Source organism: Strix uralensis, chromosome 2 (assembly GCF_047716275.1).
Source record: "Strix uralensis isolate ZFMK-TIS-50842 chromosome 2, bStrUra1, whole genome shotgun sequence".
Taxonomy (NCBI): Eukaryota; Metazoa; Chordata; class Aves; order Strigiformes; family Strigidae; genus Strix; species Strix uralensis.
The window spans coordinates 136,012,102-136,025,026 of NC_133973.1; the positions used below are offsets into that span (position 1 = coordinate 136,012,102).

Below are 12,925 nucleotides of genomic sequence, written 5' to 3' on the forward strand. Positions count from 1 at the left end.
TGGCTCCTGAAGTTGCAGAGGCACACCATCATGCAAAACGCAAGTAATTCTTGGAGAGATCAAACTCGAGGCAAAGCCTCTTCACCATCTGAACGAGTAGCAGCTGCTACTCTTATTTGTTGTGCCGGACTGTGCTTCAGACTTGCTCAAATTCATTTCTCTTAGATCGGACTCTTTAAAGGGCAAAGACTTAAGCATGGCATAATTGGCAAACCCCAAATTACCTTCAACAAGTGCTAATAAGGCCAATTTAGGCACAACAACAACTTTTCCATGTAGCAGAAGAGAGAAATTTAAGTGTCTGAGTAAACCAACGTGAAAACTGTGGTGCCTTACTAGCTCAAGAGAAGCAGGTTTATAAACTGTTCTGATGGGCATGTAAATTTAAGTTCCTCCTAAAAAGAAACATGCCTGAATTCCTTTCTAAATCTAGGCCTTACAGACAAATGGTTGAGAAATTAATTAGTTTGCAGGACCAGGAGAGTTTTTAAAGAGCTTGTTATGACAAGGCTATTCAAGCAAACATGTTATGTATGACTGAACAATACCTCTTTAGTCCAGCAGCCAAAAAAAATCTTCCCTTCCTTAGTAAGTTAAACTGGCAGAATGATCTATACTAAGTGATCTAACAGGATAAATGTAGCAGCAATACAAAGCTAATCTCCCTCATCTACAAAATAACTTCCCAGTTAATAGAGTACATAAGGGATGCCCCATAGGGCAGTAAAGCAGGAATGATCTTCATTTATCATGCGAGCATTCAAACTAATGAATTAGAACAAAAAGCACTTGCAGCCAGGTTCCTTAAAACTGCAATGAAACAGACCTTACTTAAGACTGCAAAAGCAGGTTTTAAGCTGCTGGAGACATATGCGGGCAGATTTCTGAACGTGTCCATTGCTGCCAATAAATATGAATAGGATGGGTTTAGCTTCAAGTCAGGAATAAATATGGGGATAACAGCCCAAATCTGAGAAGGCAGGAATGAAGTCAATAGAATGGTTTAACTGCTTATCAAATATTATCTAAGGCACTTGGATAAAAGTAAATATGCATGAAGGACTTTGGAGACCAGCCATCTAAGAGTTCATTGCCTAGGCTCCTTCCACGGTCACTGGAGAAAGAAAATGAGCACTGGAGAGAAGGGTGGGTAATACCCCACTGAGAGCCACCTATGACCAGTGGGAAAATCACCCTCTCAGGATGCCTCCTCTTGACCACAGGGGCAACCTAGGCAACTAGTTTAGGCTGAGTGATGAGTGTCCAGAAGGCAAACACGAGAAGGTGAACAGCTTTCTGTATACTTTTAAGTAGAACAATGGTCATAGTCGTGCAGGCAAGTAAAACAAAAAAACAGCTCTAGGCACAGTGGATTAAGCAGTTAAGTCAAGGAGTCTTTTCCTGTTCCATCACCTCCCTCCAGGTGAGAAGGAAAAATCAAATTGAGGTTTTTGTTCAAAAGTAATGTTTACAGAAAGGCACAGAGCTCAGAAATACTAGGTTGCTATTAATCATGAAAACAAGCAGCTGATAGTAGGTCTCTATTCTGTTTGCATTTTCCTTGAGGAAAAGGCTGTACTGTTACCAGAATTCACAGCACTGCATCAAGGCAAAGTCCAGAGGAGATGCTTTATCAGCTTCACAGCCCATGGAATTAATAAAATATATTAAAAAAAGCAAGTCATGTTAGAAAACTAACATCCAATTGCCCAGAAACTTTAGAGACTGTAAAGTATTGTAGCTAGTGAAAAGAGTTTGGCTTGCAGGAGCACAGCCCCTTACTCCAAGGTACAACCTTGACCTGTGTTACTAGGGTTGAGCTGGCTCAGCTTCCAGCCATGGTCCATCTTCTGAGACAGCAAACAGATGTGGACACCTGTCCAAAAAAAGGCCTGCGACTAGTGGAGTACAAAAACTGATTTGATGAACTGTCATCAGGCCTTAATGACTCAAGTCATCAAGTTGGATCACACTAGAACTGATTACATATAGAAGTAGATACAGCTCCTATCAGGAAGCAGGATTTCTTATGTTAAAAAAAAAGGAAAGAAGAGAAACCTCAGATTTATTGGACATTATAGATAAGAGAATTACATCATCACCAATCTCAATGTTTCAATTGCATCCAAATCTCAAAAGCCAATTCATAAGTCTAACTTCAGCTGTAAGTTTTACTGGCAGCAGAATTACAAAGTAGCTGTTTTCTCCCCAAAATACTAGTTTTGACTAGTTAATAATTAGTCCATTTGGGTATTCTTACAGACCTAAGGCACAAAACATAGAGTCCATGCTGTAAACAGGCGAGATAAAGTGATTGAAGTAGGACACAAATATTTCTAAAGTTATTCTCTTAGTGAACAGATTCTGGTTGTAATCTGTTTGCAGTTTTGATAATAAGAAATAGTTTCTTCAGTCAGATTCAGTTGTGATTATTTAATCTGTCTGCAAGGGGCTCAGAGAAACTGTAAAGCAGTATGAGAGACAGAATACAATTCACAGGCTCAAATATGTATCTTTTCCTCCCCACAAAATGTTTCCTCTGAGGAACATTACTGGATCACAGCTGGTCAAAACACTAAATCTTGATTGTCTGGCCAAAAGCCAAAATCCACAGCTACAGCTCTTTGGTATGAGAATACTTTAAAAAAAAAAAAAAACCCAAACTTAAACACCATTTGATCTTTTTTGTTGCAAACTATGACCTCATGGCAGTAAGAACGCTAAATGAAGGTGTTTAAGTTGGTTTATAGCCATTTGAAATGTTTGAAGCTCCAAGCACAGCTCCAAGCCAATATCATGTCAACTGTGCTAAAAAGCAATAATAGTTTCTCACCTTCTTAGAGATTACTGGTTAAATAACGCACAATAGCGACAGGGCTGCAAAGGGAGGCTGCCAATATGAAGTTAAGGTGAAATTGCGTCCTTTGGCAGCTAAGAAATTCTGACCCACGCTTCTAAAACCAAAAAAAATAATCTTCATAAATTAAGCTACCAGAGTTTTCTTAACTCAAACATTAAGTTTTAGGCTCCTCTTGAATCTAGCAGTATATGATTCAAGACATACCTTTGAAACACAAATTTAAGCCTTGGCACACAAGTATTTTTGAGTAAAGCTTTTGAATGCAGGCTCAAAAGGACATCTCCCTGACTACAGACAAGGCCTTCTAAAGGAGTATCTCATATTTGCCAGCATTAGATAAGCCTATTGTCTAATCTATTCACTAAGAAAAAAATCTCCTTCTCGCTGGACTGCTCAAGTTTGCAGTGTGCTCTTTACTTGCCATTAATAATCACAAATGCTATCCCTCAAAAATTACACAGAGTAAATAAATTTAAGCTGAAGAATAGGAGAGAAAATAAAAGAATCTCTTTGATTTAATGCAACCATGATCTTTAGATCTTTCCTGCCTTAGGAAAGATAAATCTGAACATGCAAATAGGAATGAAACTATGTTCAAAATGTATAGGCTAGGCGTAAATAGAGGTTTAGTCTCAAATGCTGGAATAAACTGCACACTCAAAAGAAAAAGAATTTAAGAGAAAAACTGCACAGGGCCTTTTGCATCAGCAAAAGCTAATCTTAAAAATGAGCTGCTTTTCTGGAAGCCAGTGATATTCCAGGACTGAAAAACTGGGAACAGAGAGAATTATTCCCAAAAGGAAAACAGAAAAGATTTGGGGGATCACAACTAGACAGTCTAAATCAACAACAACTTGGGCTCATCATCTTTCACCTTAAGAGTCAAGATCCAGACTTGGTATCAGCAAAGTAAGTTTTTGCAGTTCTGCAGCCTCCGTAACAGAGTGTGCAGGAACTAAGAGATCTGTCTTGATTTCATCTACATACAGTACAAATAATATTTTGTAGTAGGGGTAAAGGGGAAGAAAAGAAAACACAGCAGAATATAGGTGCCAGGAGAGATATGAAGAGGGAAGCAGAGCTTGTAGACCTGCAAGCTTGCTGCAATAAATCACGTGTGTTGGGATGTGAAAACATGTATTAATCATTTAAGTGTCATGCCTGAGAAACCAAAACAACACAAATCTCACCAGGCAGAGGGATCCAGCAGCAACGCAATTAAACCTTGATGCAAAAGCACTGGACTCTGCAGACCTTCAAGAGGGCCAAGGGCTGCCCCAGAGCTCCAGGCAGAACAACGGAGTTCACAAAAGCCTGAAGCAGAGACTTTTAAGGACGAATTTGCTCTGATATTAGTACAAAATAGGTGAGCTCTTCTACAAAAGCTCTGGGGGTTGTTTGTTTGTTTTTAATCTGAAGGGGTAAATAATTTAATTTTGTATGCAAATCTAAATTGATGCTTATCCAAAAAAGCACTTAAGCCTGAAATAGGTACATATTTCAGTTACCCTGAATACCTAGGGGATTCAGTTCCATTCCAGCCTGCAGAGAAATACAGAGTCAAAAGCAAAAATGAGGACAACGCATGGGCTAGGAGTTAAAACCAGCCCTGTTCAAAGAGAAACTAAGTACAGTATGAGTATTGTTTTTACCAGTGTGATTATGATTTGATGGAACTTTAATTCAGCAAAACCCAGCTGCAGTGCTAAGAAAGGGAACCGAAGACCAGCAACAACAAAATCAAGCAAACCAGGCAGTGCAGGTGAATCTGTAGATAAGAAAAACCCATCACTGCCTCGTATGTTCCTGCCCTCATTCTGCAAATGAAGGATAACCTGGAAATGCTTTACTGACTATGGTTTGTGGCAGAGGGTATCAGATGACTCACCTGCAGTATCCAGAAAACAAACAAAAAAAATCCTTCAAATCTTCATTTTAACAGCTGGTGGCTTTTACGCTTGTTTAAATATCTGTAATCAGATATTATCCACAAGACAGTGGGCATCTGTACTCTATGTATGCGCTCAACTGCAATGCCCGATTATGAAAGTCTAGCCAGTTTTCCCCTTGAGCTAGACTCCCTGTAAAGCCTCATTTCCAGTTATATTATTAGGAAGTACTAAGAAGCATTGTTTAGCATCATTAGCCTTAAAAAAAGTTAAAAATGAACAACTATTCATACAAGTTTTGGAGGTGAGAAGGAAATGAGGCATAGACATTCATGGGGGGGGAAGGAGGGAATGTGATACTCCCAGAGAACTACATTTAATATTCCTACATGTTTTGAAATATTATCCAGCCAAAAAAATGTGTTTTGTCTTGCTAATGACTGTGTATCACCTATAGGGGAAAAAAACACCCTGGTTGTATGATGGCAAAACCTCTAAAGCACAACTAAAGCTTCTATTATCAGTTCTTCAAATCCAGCACACACCAGAAGGGAAGAACAGATACCTATGCTTTGAAAATGATTCCCATTTAACATATCCCACAGTCATCCCACCTCTGCTTACTCAAGACTGAAGGAGACATCCACAGCCTGTACCCTTCCCACTCTGCTGATGGGGACACACGAGTGCTACAGAAGTCACAGTTTAGGTATTTTGGCCCTTCATTTTCAGATTTGCCTAGGGGACCACACATCATCTTAGGGTTTTTACACCACAGTGATGGATAACCTGTAAAAACTCACAGTAATATTTTCCTTGATGAAGAAAGCTTTTCTTGATACATCTTGTTAAGGGATAAGAAAAGCAGGGAGAATCTTTTCAGCTGCGCCTGAAATTATTGACAGAATAAAACTGCACAAGGGACTGAGCTTCCTTTTCTCAGGGCCTGTTTACTTCCACTGTTTTGTTGGCTGAGTTGAACTTCCATCAGGCAACACTTTTTACAGTATTGCTGAAAGATGTTACTTTTTCTACTCCCGTATCTGTTTTCCTTTGCCAAGACTCTTCTCCCAGAATAAGTGATTTGGACACTAGCTTAGAGTTCACACGGATCAGAATTTCTGTGCAAGGAATGAAAGATAAAGGCAAAGAATGACAGAAATAAGGGCTGGTAAGAGCTGTGGCTTGATGATGTCCCACAGGATTTTCATCACTGCTACCCACTGAAGTAGAACTTTTGTCCCAAAAGTCTGATATATGGAGCTGTGCTACTCTGAGGCACTAACTCTGGAGCCTGCTCTTATAATTTTCAAATGGAGCAATAACAAAAAGCTTGGGTTTGGTTTTGCATAGAAGGATGTGTGATCACATATGGTCTTTAGAACTGATGTGTTGTTCTTCCCATGTTCTGCATATTACAGGAAAAAAATAAAGAAAGAAGAAACTTTTAGAACTTAGCAACGTTTTAGGACCCTACTAAAATACAGCAGTAAGAATGCTGGTGGCATAGTAAAATCCTTTAAAAGTTGCAGAAATGGGTACATAACAGAAGGCTGTATATCAGGGGGTTTTGCCCACTGTTTTTCAACCCAAAACTGTTTATCACATGACACTTTTTCTGCATTAATTTCAGACAAATATTTCCATCTCTACAAAAAAACATCTTATGCTATGCTGCCTCTACAATTGTCACGCAGAGCACAAGGCTACTCTGCATTATGCTAGTAAAGGCTTTGCTATTTCTGCTGGTTTAACACATAAGGAATTCAGATAATATGAATAGCACTAGAAAGCTTTAACTTCACTGTTAAAGAAGGGCCAGTGTCACAATGTTTAGTGTCATTTCACATCAGATTTAAAAACTAGTTCAAGCCTGGGTCTGAGTCTCCCCTAAAAGCCATATGCTAGCCCAAAAAAATATTAAGATTAGGCTATTAGTGCTTTGTAGTTTGTTATCTTATTAGGAATAACTAGTTTCTGTTAAGAAGACTGGAAACACTCTTTCACCTCAGTTTAGCATAATATCTGCCAGAAGAAGCGATTTCTTAGACCAACTGAAGTAGCGAAGGAGTCCACATCCATCACCAGAGCATCTGGCAGCAAAACCTGGTGGGGTTACCTCAGACTGGATGATATTTTCAATACCTTGGAGTATCCAGGGCATCTGCATGGGGCTGGGCATGACACAGGGATCACACAAGACCTCTGCAACTTTGGAGCAGTGAATAATTAACCTAGGGATCCTAAAGTGGCACAACGCTATGTTTGGGTGGGATTCTGGCACCCAAAAAATGAAGATGAGAATGCAGGACAAAATAATTGCTTAAGGTAAGAGGCTGCATGAGTGGCTACAATGAGAGGCTACAATTTAAAGACCATAAATTTAAAAAAAAAAAATGCAAATACAAAGCATCTAACACACGCAGAAATACACTTGCTAGTAAATTGTGCCTTCCACATTTACTAAACTTTATCTCAGTGGGTTTCAGGAGAACAGGTCAAGCCTCATGCTCAAACAATTGCTCCAAGGTAAGCCTACACTAACTTTAGTCTTAGAACATAGAAACCAGTCTGCTTTTGTTTTCTGCACACAGTGGAGAGTGAGCCTGGATCCTCCAGAGTGAATCAGAGCAGAAGCACTCAACATTTCTCTGGAAGGTTACTACAACCTTCAGTTACTTATTAATGTAGCTTCCCATTTAGCAACAACACTCAACATGCAACAGCTGTTTTCACTAGCAGCAATTATACTCAACACAAAACTGTGTTGATTGTAATTAAGATTCCCACATAGCTCACCTGAATTACACATTTAAGTCAGTGGGAAGGCAGGTACTGACCAGGCTAAGATCTGTTCTAAGGTGGTTACACCTTTCCACTCTCCTGGACTATCATAATACAGAAGGTGCATCTGCTACCAACTCTTAGATACAGTCTCAAGAGAATGATTAAATCACCTCCCTCTAGTGAGTAACATTGTTTTTCAACCAGTACACCTCTGAAGTGTTTGCAGGCCCATCATAGGGAAGATATTAGAAGAGCAGAAGAAAATAGTAGAATATTGTGGACATTTACATGGTCTGTATTTTGGGAAAGTCACAATCTTCAACCAAGCATGCTTAACTCTTGTGAAGAGGAGCTGCTTGCTTGTGAAAAATCATTAAATCTATTTTTTTCTGTAGCATCCACCTCTTTTTTTTTTTTAATTACAAAAAATTACTTACCATCTAACCATTAGGCCAAGCTCCATGAAGTTTTTCAGGTTAGGAAGAGTTTGCCTTAGGTCTGGAGTACTCAGCCCATGTTGGTATCTAAGCTACAAAACCAGAAAAAAAAAAAAAAAAAAGTTAGCACTGCTTTCCAAATCCCAGATTCCAATGAATATAACATTATGGCCAGTTAATTTACCAGGTTTTCAAAGAAAGTGTAGGATAATCAAGCAGTTCCAAGATATCTATTCCCCTTAAGGAAATGTTCCATTTAATACTCATAACCTCATTTTAGTGAAACCCACCCAAGAACAGGGACAAAATAATCAGTCAATCCAACTGTTAAACCTCATTACACTTTTTCCATTTCCTATCTGTAACAGGAGAGCAGACTCACAGCTCAATAAAAATACAGCCATTAAGAGAAAACACCAAATTTCAACACAATGTTCTATATTCACAGATTCAAAACATTTATTTGCGTGCAAGTGTCATCTATCGTTCTGAGTGGATCGATGTATGCTGGAATCACTAGTGGAATTACAGTAATGATACATACTATCACACAACTAATCTAAATCTGTGTTCCTTATACCGTTTACATCAACATTTAAACTGCTATTATTCTCATAATTAAACCCAGTATTCAAATAAAATGCCATGTAGCTAAGAGAAAGGCTTCAAACATTGACGTACTTTAACTCAAGTATTAACACCTATGTGGGTGCAAACATAAATGAAAAGATTCAAGACACTGACTCCATGCGAACCGCAACTTGCTTTTACCCTCAGATTACCAAATGAAGTACACATGACATAACTGTCACTGCTGGTAATTATAAACTACTTATTTAAGAAGTCCCCAAACTAAAAATACCTCTGAAGAAAATGGCACATGGAAGGGAGAAAGTCCTTCTTTCTTTCAAGTTTGAATCTCACAACTTCAGGGAAACTTTGCAGGGAAATCTATCCCTTGTGTGGTTAAAATATATTAAAAAAAAATCCCTAAATTCCAATATCTTTAAGACTATTGGAATGAAGCAGTATCAACTTAATATGCAGTTCTCAGCAGATGTTAACAGCTTCTAGAAATCACAGCTGGCCTCCAATATACACATACAGTAACTGCACAAATTTGATACTGATAGAGCTACTTGCTGAAACATGGAACAATCCCACTCAAAGTTAAATTTGTTTTTTAGAATTACACACACTCCTGTAATTCATTAAAGGTGCAGGCAAGCATCCTCAAAGTTAGAAAGATTTCTGACTTCTCCCAAACAATGGGCCAATCAGTTTTTAACAGCAAAAACTCTTGAAATTGGGAATGATTTCTATGCTTGTTGAGTTTTAGAAAGAAAAATTGCTTTGGAAGAAAATCATCCTCAGTACTGCATTGTACAACAGGAGGCCATTTATTACAGAGTTTATTATTTCCATATGGACACAGCCAAGTCATATGGTGGGCTTGGATTCATATTTTCTGCTACAATGACAGAACCTGGATTAATACAACCATACAATATAAATTATTAAACGATCACCACATTCTCCTGATGGGATTACAGTGGATTTGGTTAACCAAAGAACTAGCCTGGGGTAAAAGAAATAAATAAGAAAAACAAAATCAAAAACATTACATTTGTTCCTCCTACTACAATCAAATGTTCATAGAATACCCCTTTTTATAGTCATCCTTAAATTCTAAGGTTTCAGAGCATGAAAAGAATTGGATTAAGGGATCTCTCTATTTCCAACAGCCAAGATCAGAGGAACGCATGTGAGAATCTTGTATCAAAACATGAGCACAAACACTGTTTCTGCTAAAACACATTTTCATATTGCAAATAGTAGAGATGCATGGTAAATAAACTTAGAATGTAAGTTTTGTGAAGCCTCTGGAAAAAAATATGATTTAACTTTATAAACTGCATTCTATTTTGGCTTTGTAATAGCTTAAAACTATAGCAATATTGCCTTATGTGTCTCTATCAACACAAGCTGATGACGATGTACGTACAAAACAAACCTACATGTAAACCCACAAGCTGCTGAAAAAATCATCTGCCTCCTAGTGACAGGGAAAAAAAAATCAGTTGAAGCATCAGAGCCATGAGTTACTTCCCAGGTTTTAGTCTGGTTCCAAAATTCTCTCCCCATTACTGCAACAAGGTTAACTCCTACTTCGCAGTGGTCTGCAGGAGTCTCATACCCCAAGAAAGAAATCTCTCTGCCTCTACTGAGTGACAGAACACTCAACATGTACAGTGCACAGCAAATGGGAGCATGGAGGGAGAAAAAAATGAGATTTCTTTTTTACTTAAAAGAGCAAAACTCCTCTTCCTCATACTCCTGCTCTCTGACAATGCTGCATCATTAGTAAGGACTGGGGTTTTTTCCCCAAACCGTAAAACATTTCTTATACACCTTCCCTTAAATTTAGTATTTTTTAACAGCCAACACCACACATACAGGGATAGCTACCGCACCTCATCCAATAAAAAGTATGATATTGAGCAACAATAAAAACCATCACCCGTGACCTGCTGCAGTACGATTCATACAAGTACCTTTTAACATCAAAATCAGTTTTTAAAAGAGAATAATGTAGGGAGAAGACAGCTGCTTTGCTCATGAGAGTTAAAAGGACCTTAGAGTTTAGCATTATGGAAGATTTAAAGAGAAAAGAGGCAAAGAAGGGGGCAGTGAAACATGACATCTGGGTAGGAAAACAAAAGCAGAAAGAGGTGACCATGTGCTGTCTTGAGTCTCTAAGAAACTGAGTTCACATTTCAACTGTTGCTATTAAACATCACCCATCTCCATCTGCCCCACACTAAGCTTCCAAAGGAACCAGGTATCACTTGCAAAAGCAGCATTTTATTTAAAGATTAGATTGTTCCTTCAGGATATTACAGACCCGGCCATCCAAAGAAAACGTGCCTGTTTTAATTTGAGTGAACAAGTGTCCAAGATTCGTGTTCACATTTATGACCGTGTATTCTCCATGGGGCTGTGAGTAAATCATTAATGATGTTCAAGTAATAAAATATTAATTGCCATTTCCTTACTAATATTTAGCTCCTATATACAGCTTTGTTTTCCCAAGTGCTGCGTGAAATGTTACTTGACTGAACAAAAACACGTAGTAAACATGAAGGGGAAAACAAATAAGCTAAAAACATCAGACACTTCAGACTGGAGTCTGAGTCTGCTCTCATACCAGTTATAAGCAACACTTGCCCCACAGAAACAAGATGTAGCAGATGAGACCCATCATATTTTATGAATAGTTCAAGACCAAAGAACTTAAGGGTACTGATATATTTAAGGAAAAAAAAAAAACCCTCACTTTGTAATTGATTTCATTTACAGACTCAAAGAGAAAGTTTCAACATTTTATTGTTCTTTGTTACTTTGGCTTTTACGTTAACTGACATCATTCCAAGTTATTTAGAGATGTAAAGAAGTAGCTAGTCAAATGTAACTTAAATAAAAAGTAATGTTTCTGTTTCTACAAGATTTTAGAAAACAACTCCAAATTCATCCAATTTGATTACTTTCTCAGAAAATTTGTATCCCCAAACCTCTGACACTCTAAAGCCAGTGTGATAAACTTAAGAATCTCAGCATTATGAAGAGAGTTTGAAAAGGGGATAGGACTGCTTTTGTAAAACCTGAGGTTTTTTTGTTTATCCTAAGACAATTTCAGGAAGTACCTGTACAGAAGAATCTGAAGAACAAGGATATTAAATTTATATTAAGGCCAACTCCACCTCTGTGGAAGACCAGCCTATCATACTAGTGGGTATTTTATATTACACTTGCTACTTATTCCAACATTACAGAAAACCATAAATATTGAAATAAACTGCATTTAAAACAATGGTTCTCAGACCAAAAGGTAGATTTATTCTTAAAACTTGTATTAGCAAGAATTAAACACTTAATCTCCATCAAAGACTAAGAAAACTGTTCCAGCCAACACAACCACAGTAGCTGTAGGTGAGACATGACAAACAAATTAAAGTTAATTCATAACAAGCTGGGCATAATTGGTTTAGACTCTTTAGGAAAAAAAAAGAAAAATAATTCAGTTGCTCCAGTTTGTTTCTACCTGCATTTTCTTCTGTCCAAGGGTTTGAACTTTTGCTGGAAGGAAGTTGTCAGTTCTCAGCAGTGAATCAGCTCCACCCTGAGCATCTCTAAACCACTCCTGCTTATCCAAGCATCTTCCAGGTAATTTAGTTTGTCAACCAGACAAGTATACTTAATTAAAATCATATCAGACAACCTAAAAGGTTACCACCTTCCTAAAGGTAACAATTCCATGATAAAACATTTGTTCACCAAATCATGACAAGTGTAGCTATTTCACTTGCTAATATTAAAATACAAACCTGCAAAGGTTCAGTTCCTCTCTTATAAAGTTAGAGATAAGAAGTACTAGAACTGTTAAAAGTTTTTCAAATAATTTGCCTTAAAAAGAAACCATTTAGCTATCTTTCTATTTCTGGGTAGCATCAGATTGGACCCAAGATCAAAATTAGGGCTTTTGCCACTAAGGGACTGCCTCTTAAGAACAATAACAATATCCTCCATTTACATTGAAAGAATAGCAGCCCATTTCTCATACTAATTCCTGTAACAGTATTTAATGACTAATGGTATACAAGCATATACATCTATTCCCAGCCAGAAACCACCGAGTACCTGGACTGGAATATCCTTTTTTGGGAGTGCAGAATGATTCCAATTCTGAACTCATCTGTTCATCGTTTACCATATTGTTTCCTCAGCCATATTCATCTTGTTCTAAGACATGTGGAAGCAGTCTTACAGCTCAGACTACGTTAATAAAGTTCAAAATACCAGACAATTCAGTACACATTATGCATAATACTCAAGTCTACACAAAAACCTCCGTATTTTTGCACTTTCCTGTCTGTACTGCAGGCAACTGATCT

General features: G+C 37.8%; 1 protein-coding gene across 10 annotated transcripts in view; it reads right to left on the reverse strand.

Annotated features, from left to right (window-relative positions):
* Nucleotides 1-12,925, reverse strand: part of UVRAG (UV radiation resistance associated) — a 98,121-nt gene that overhangs the window by 7,454 nt on the left and 77,742 nt on the right. For all 10 annotated transcript variants that reach the window (XM_074860516.1, XM_074860512.1, XM_074860510.1 and 7 more), the window contains one exon: nucleotides 7,974-8,065. In XM_074860516.1, the coding sequence (XP_074716617.1) occupies nucleotides 7,974-8,065 (92 nt within the window). The remainder of the gene's footprint in view (nucleotides 1-7,973; nucleotides 8,066-12,925) is intronic.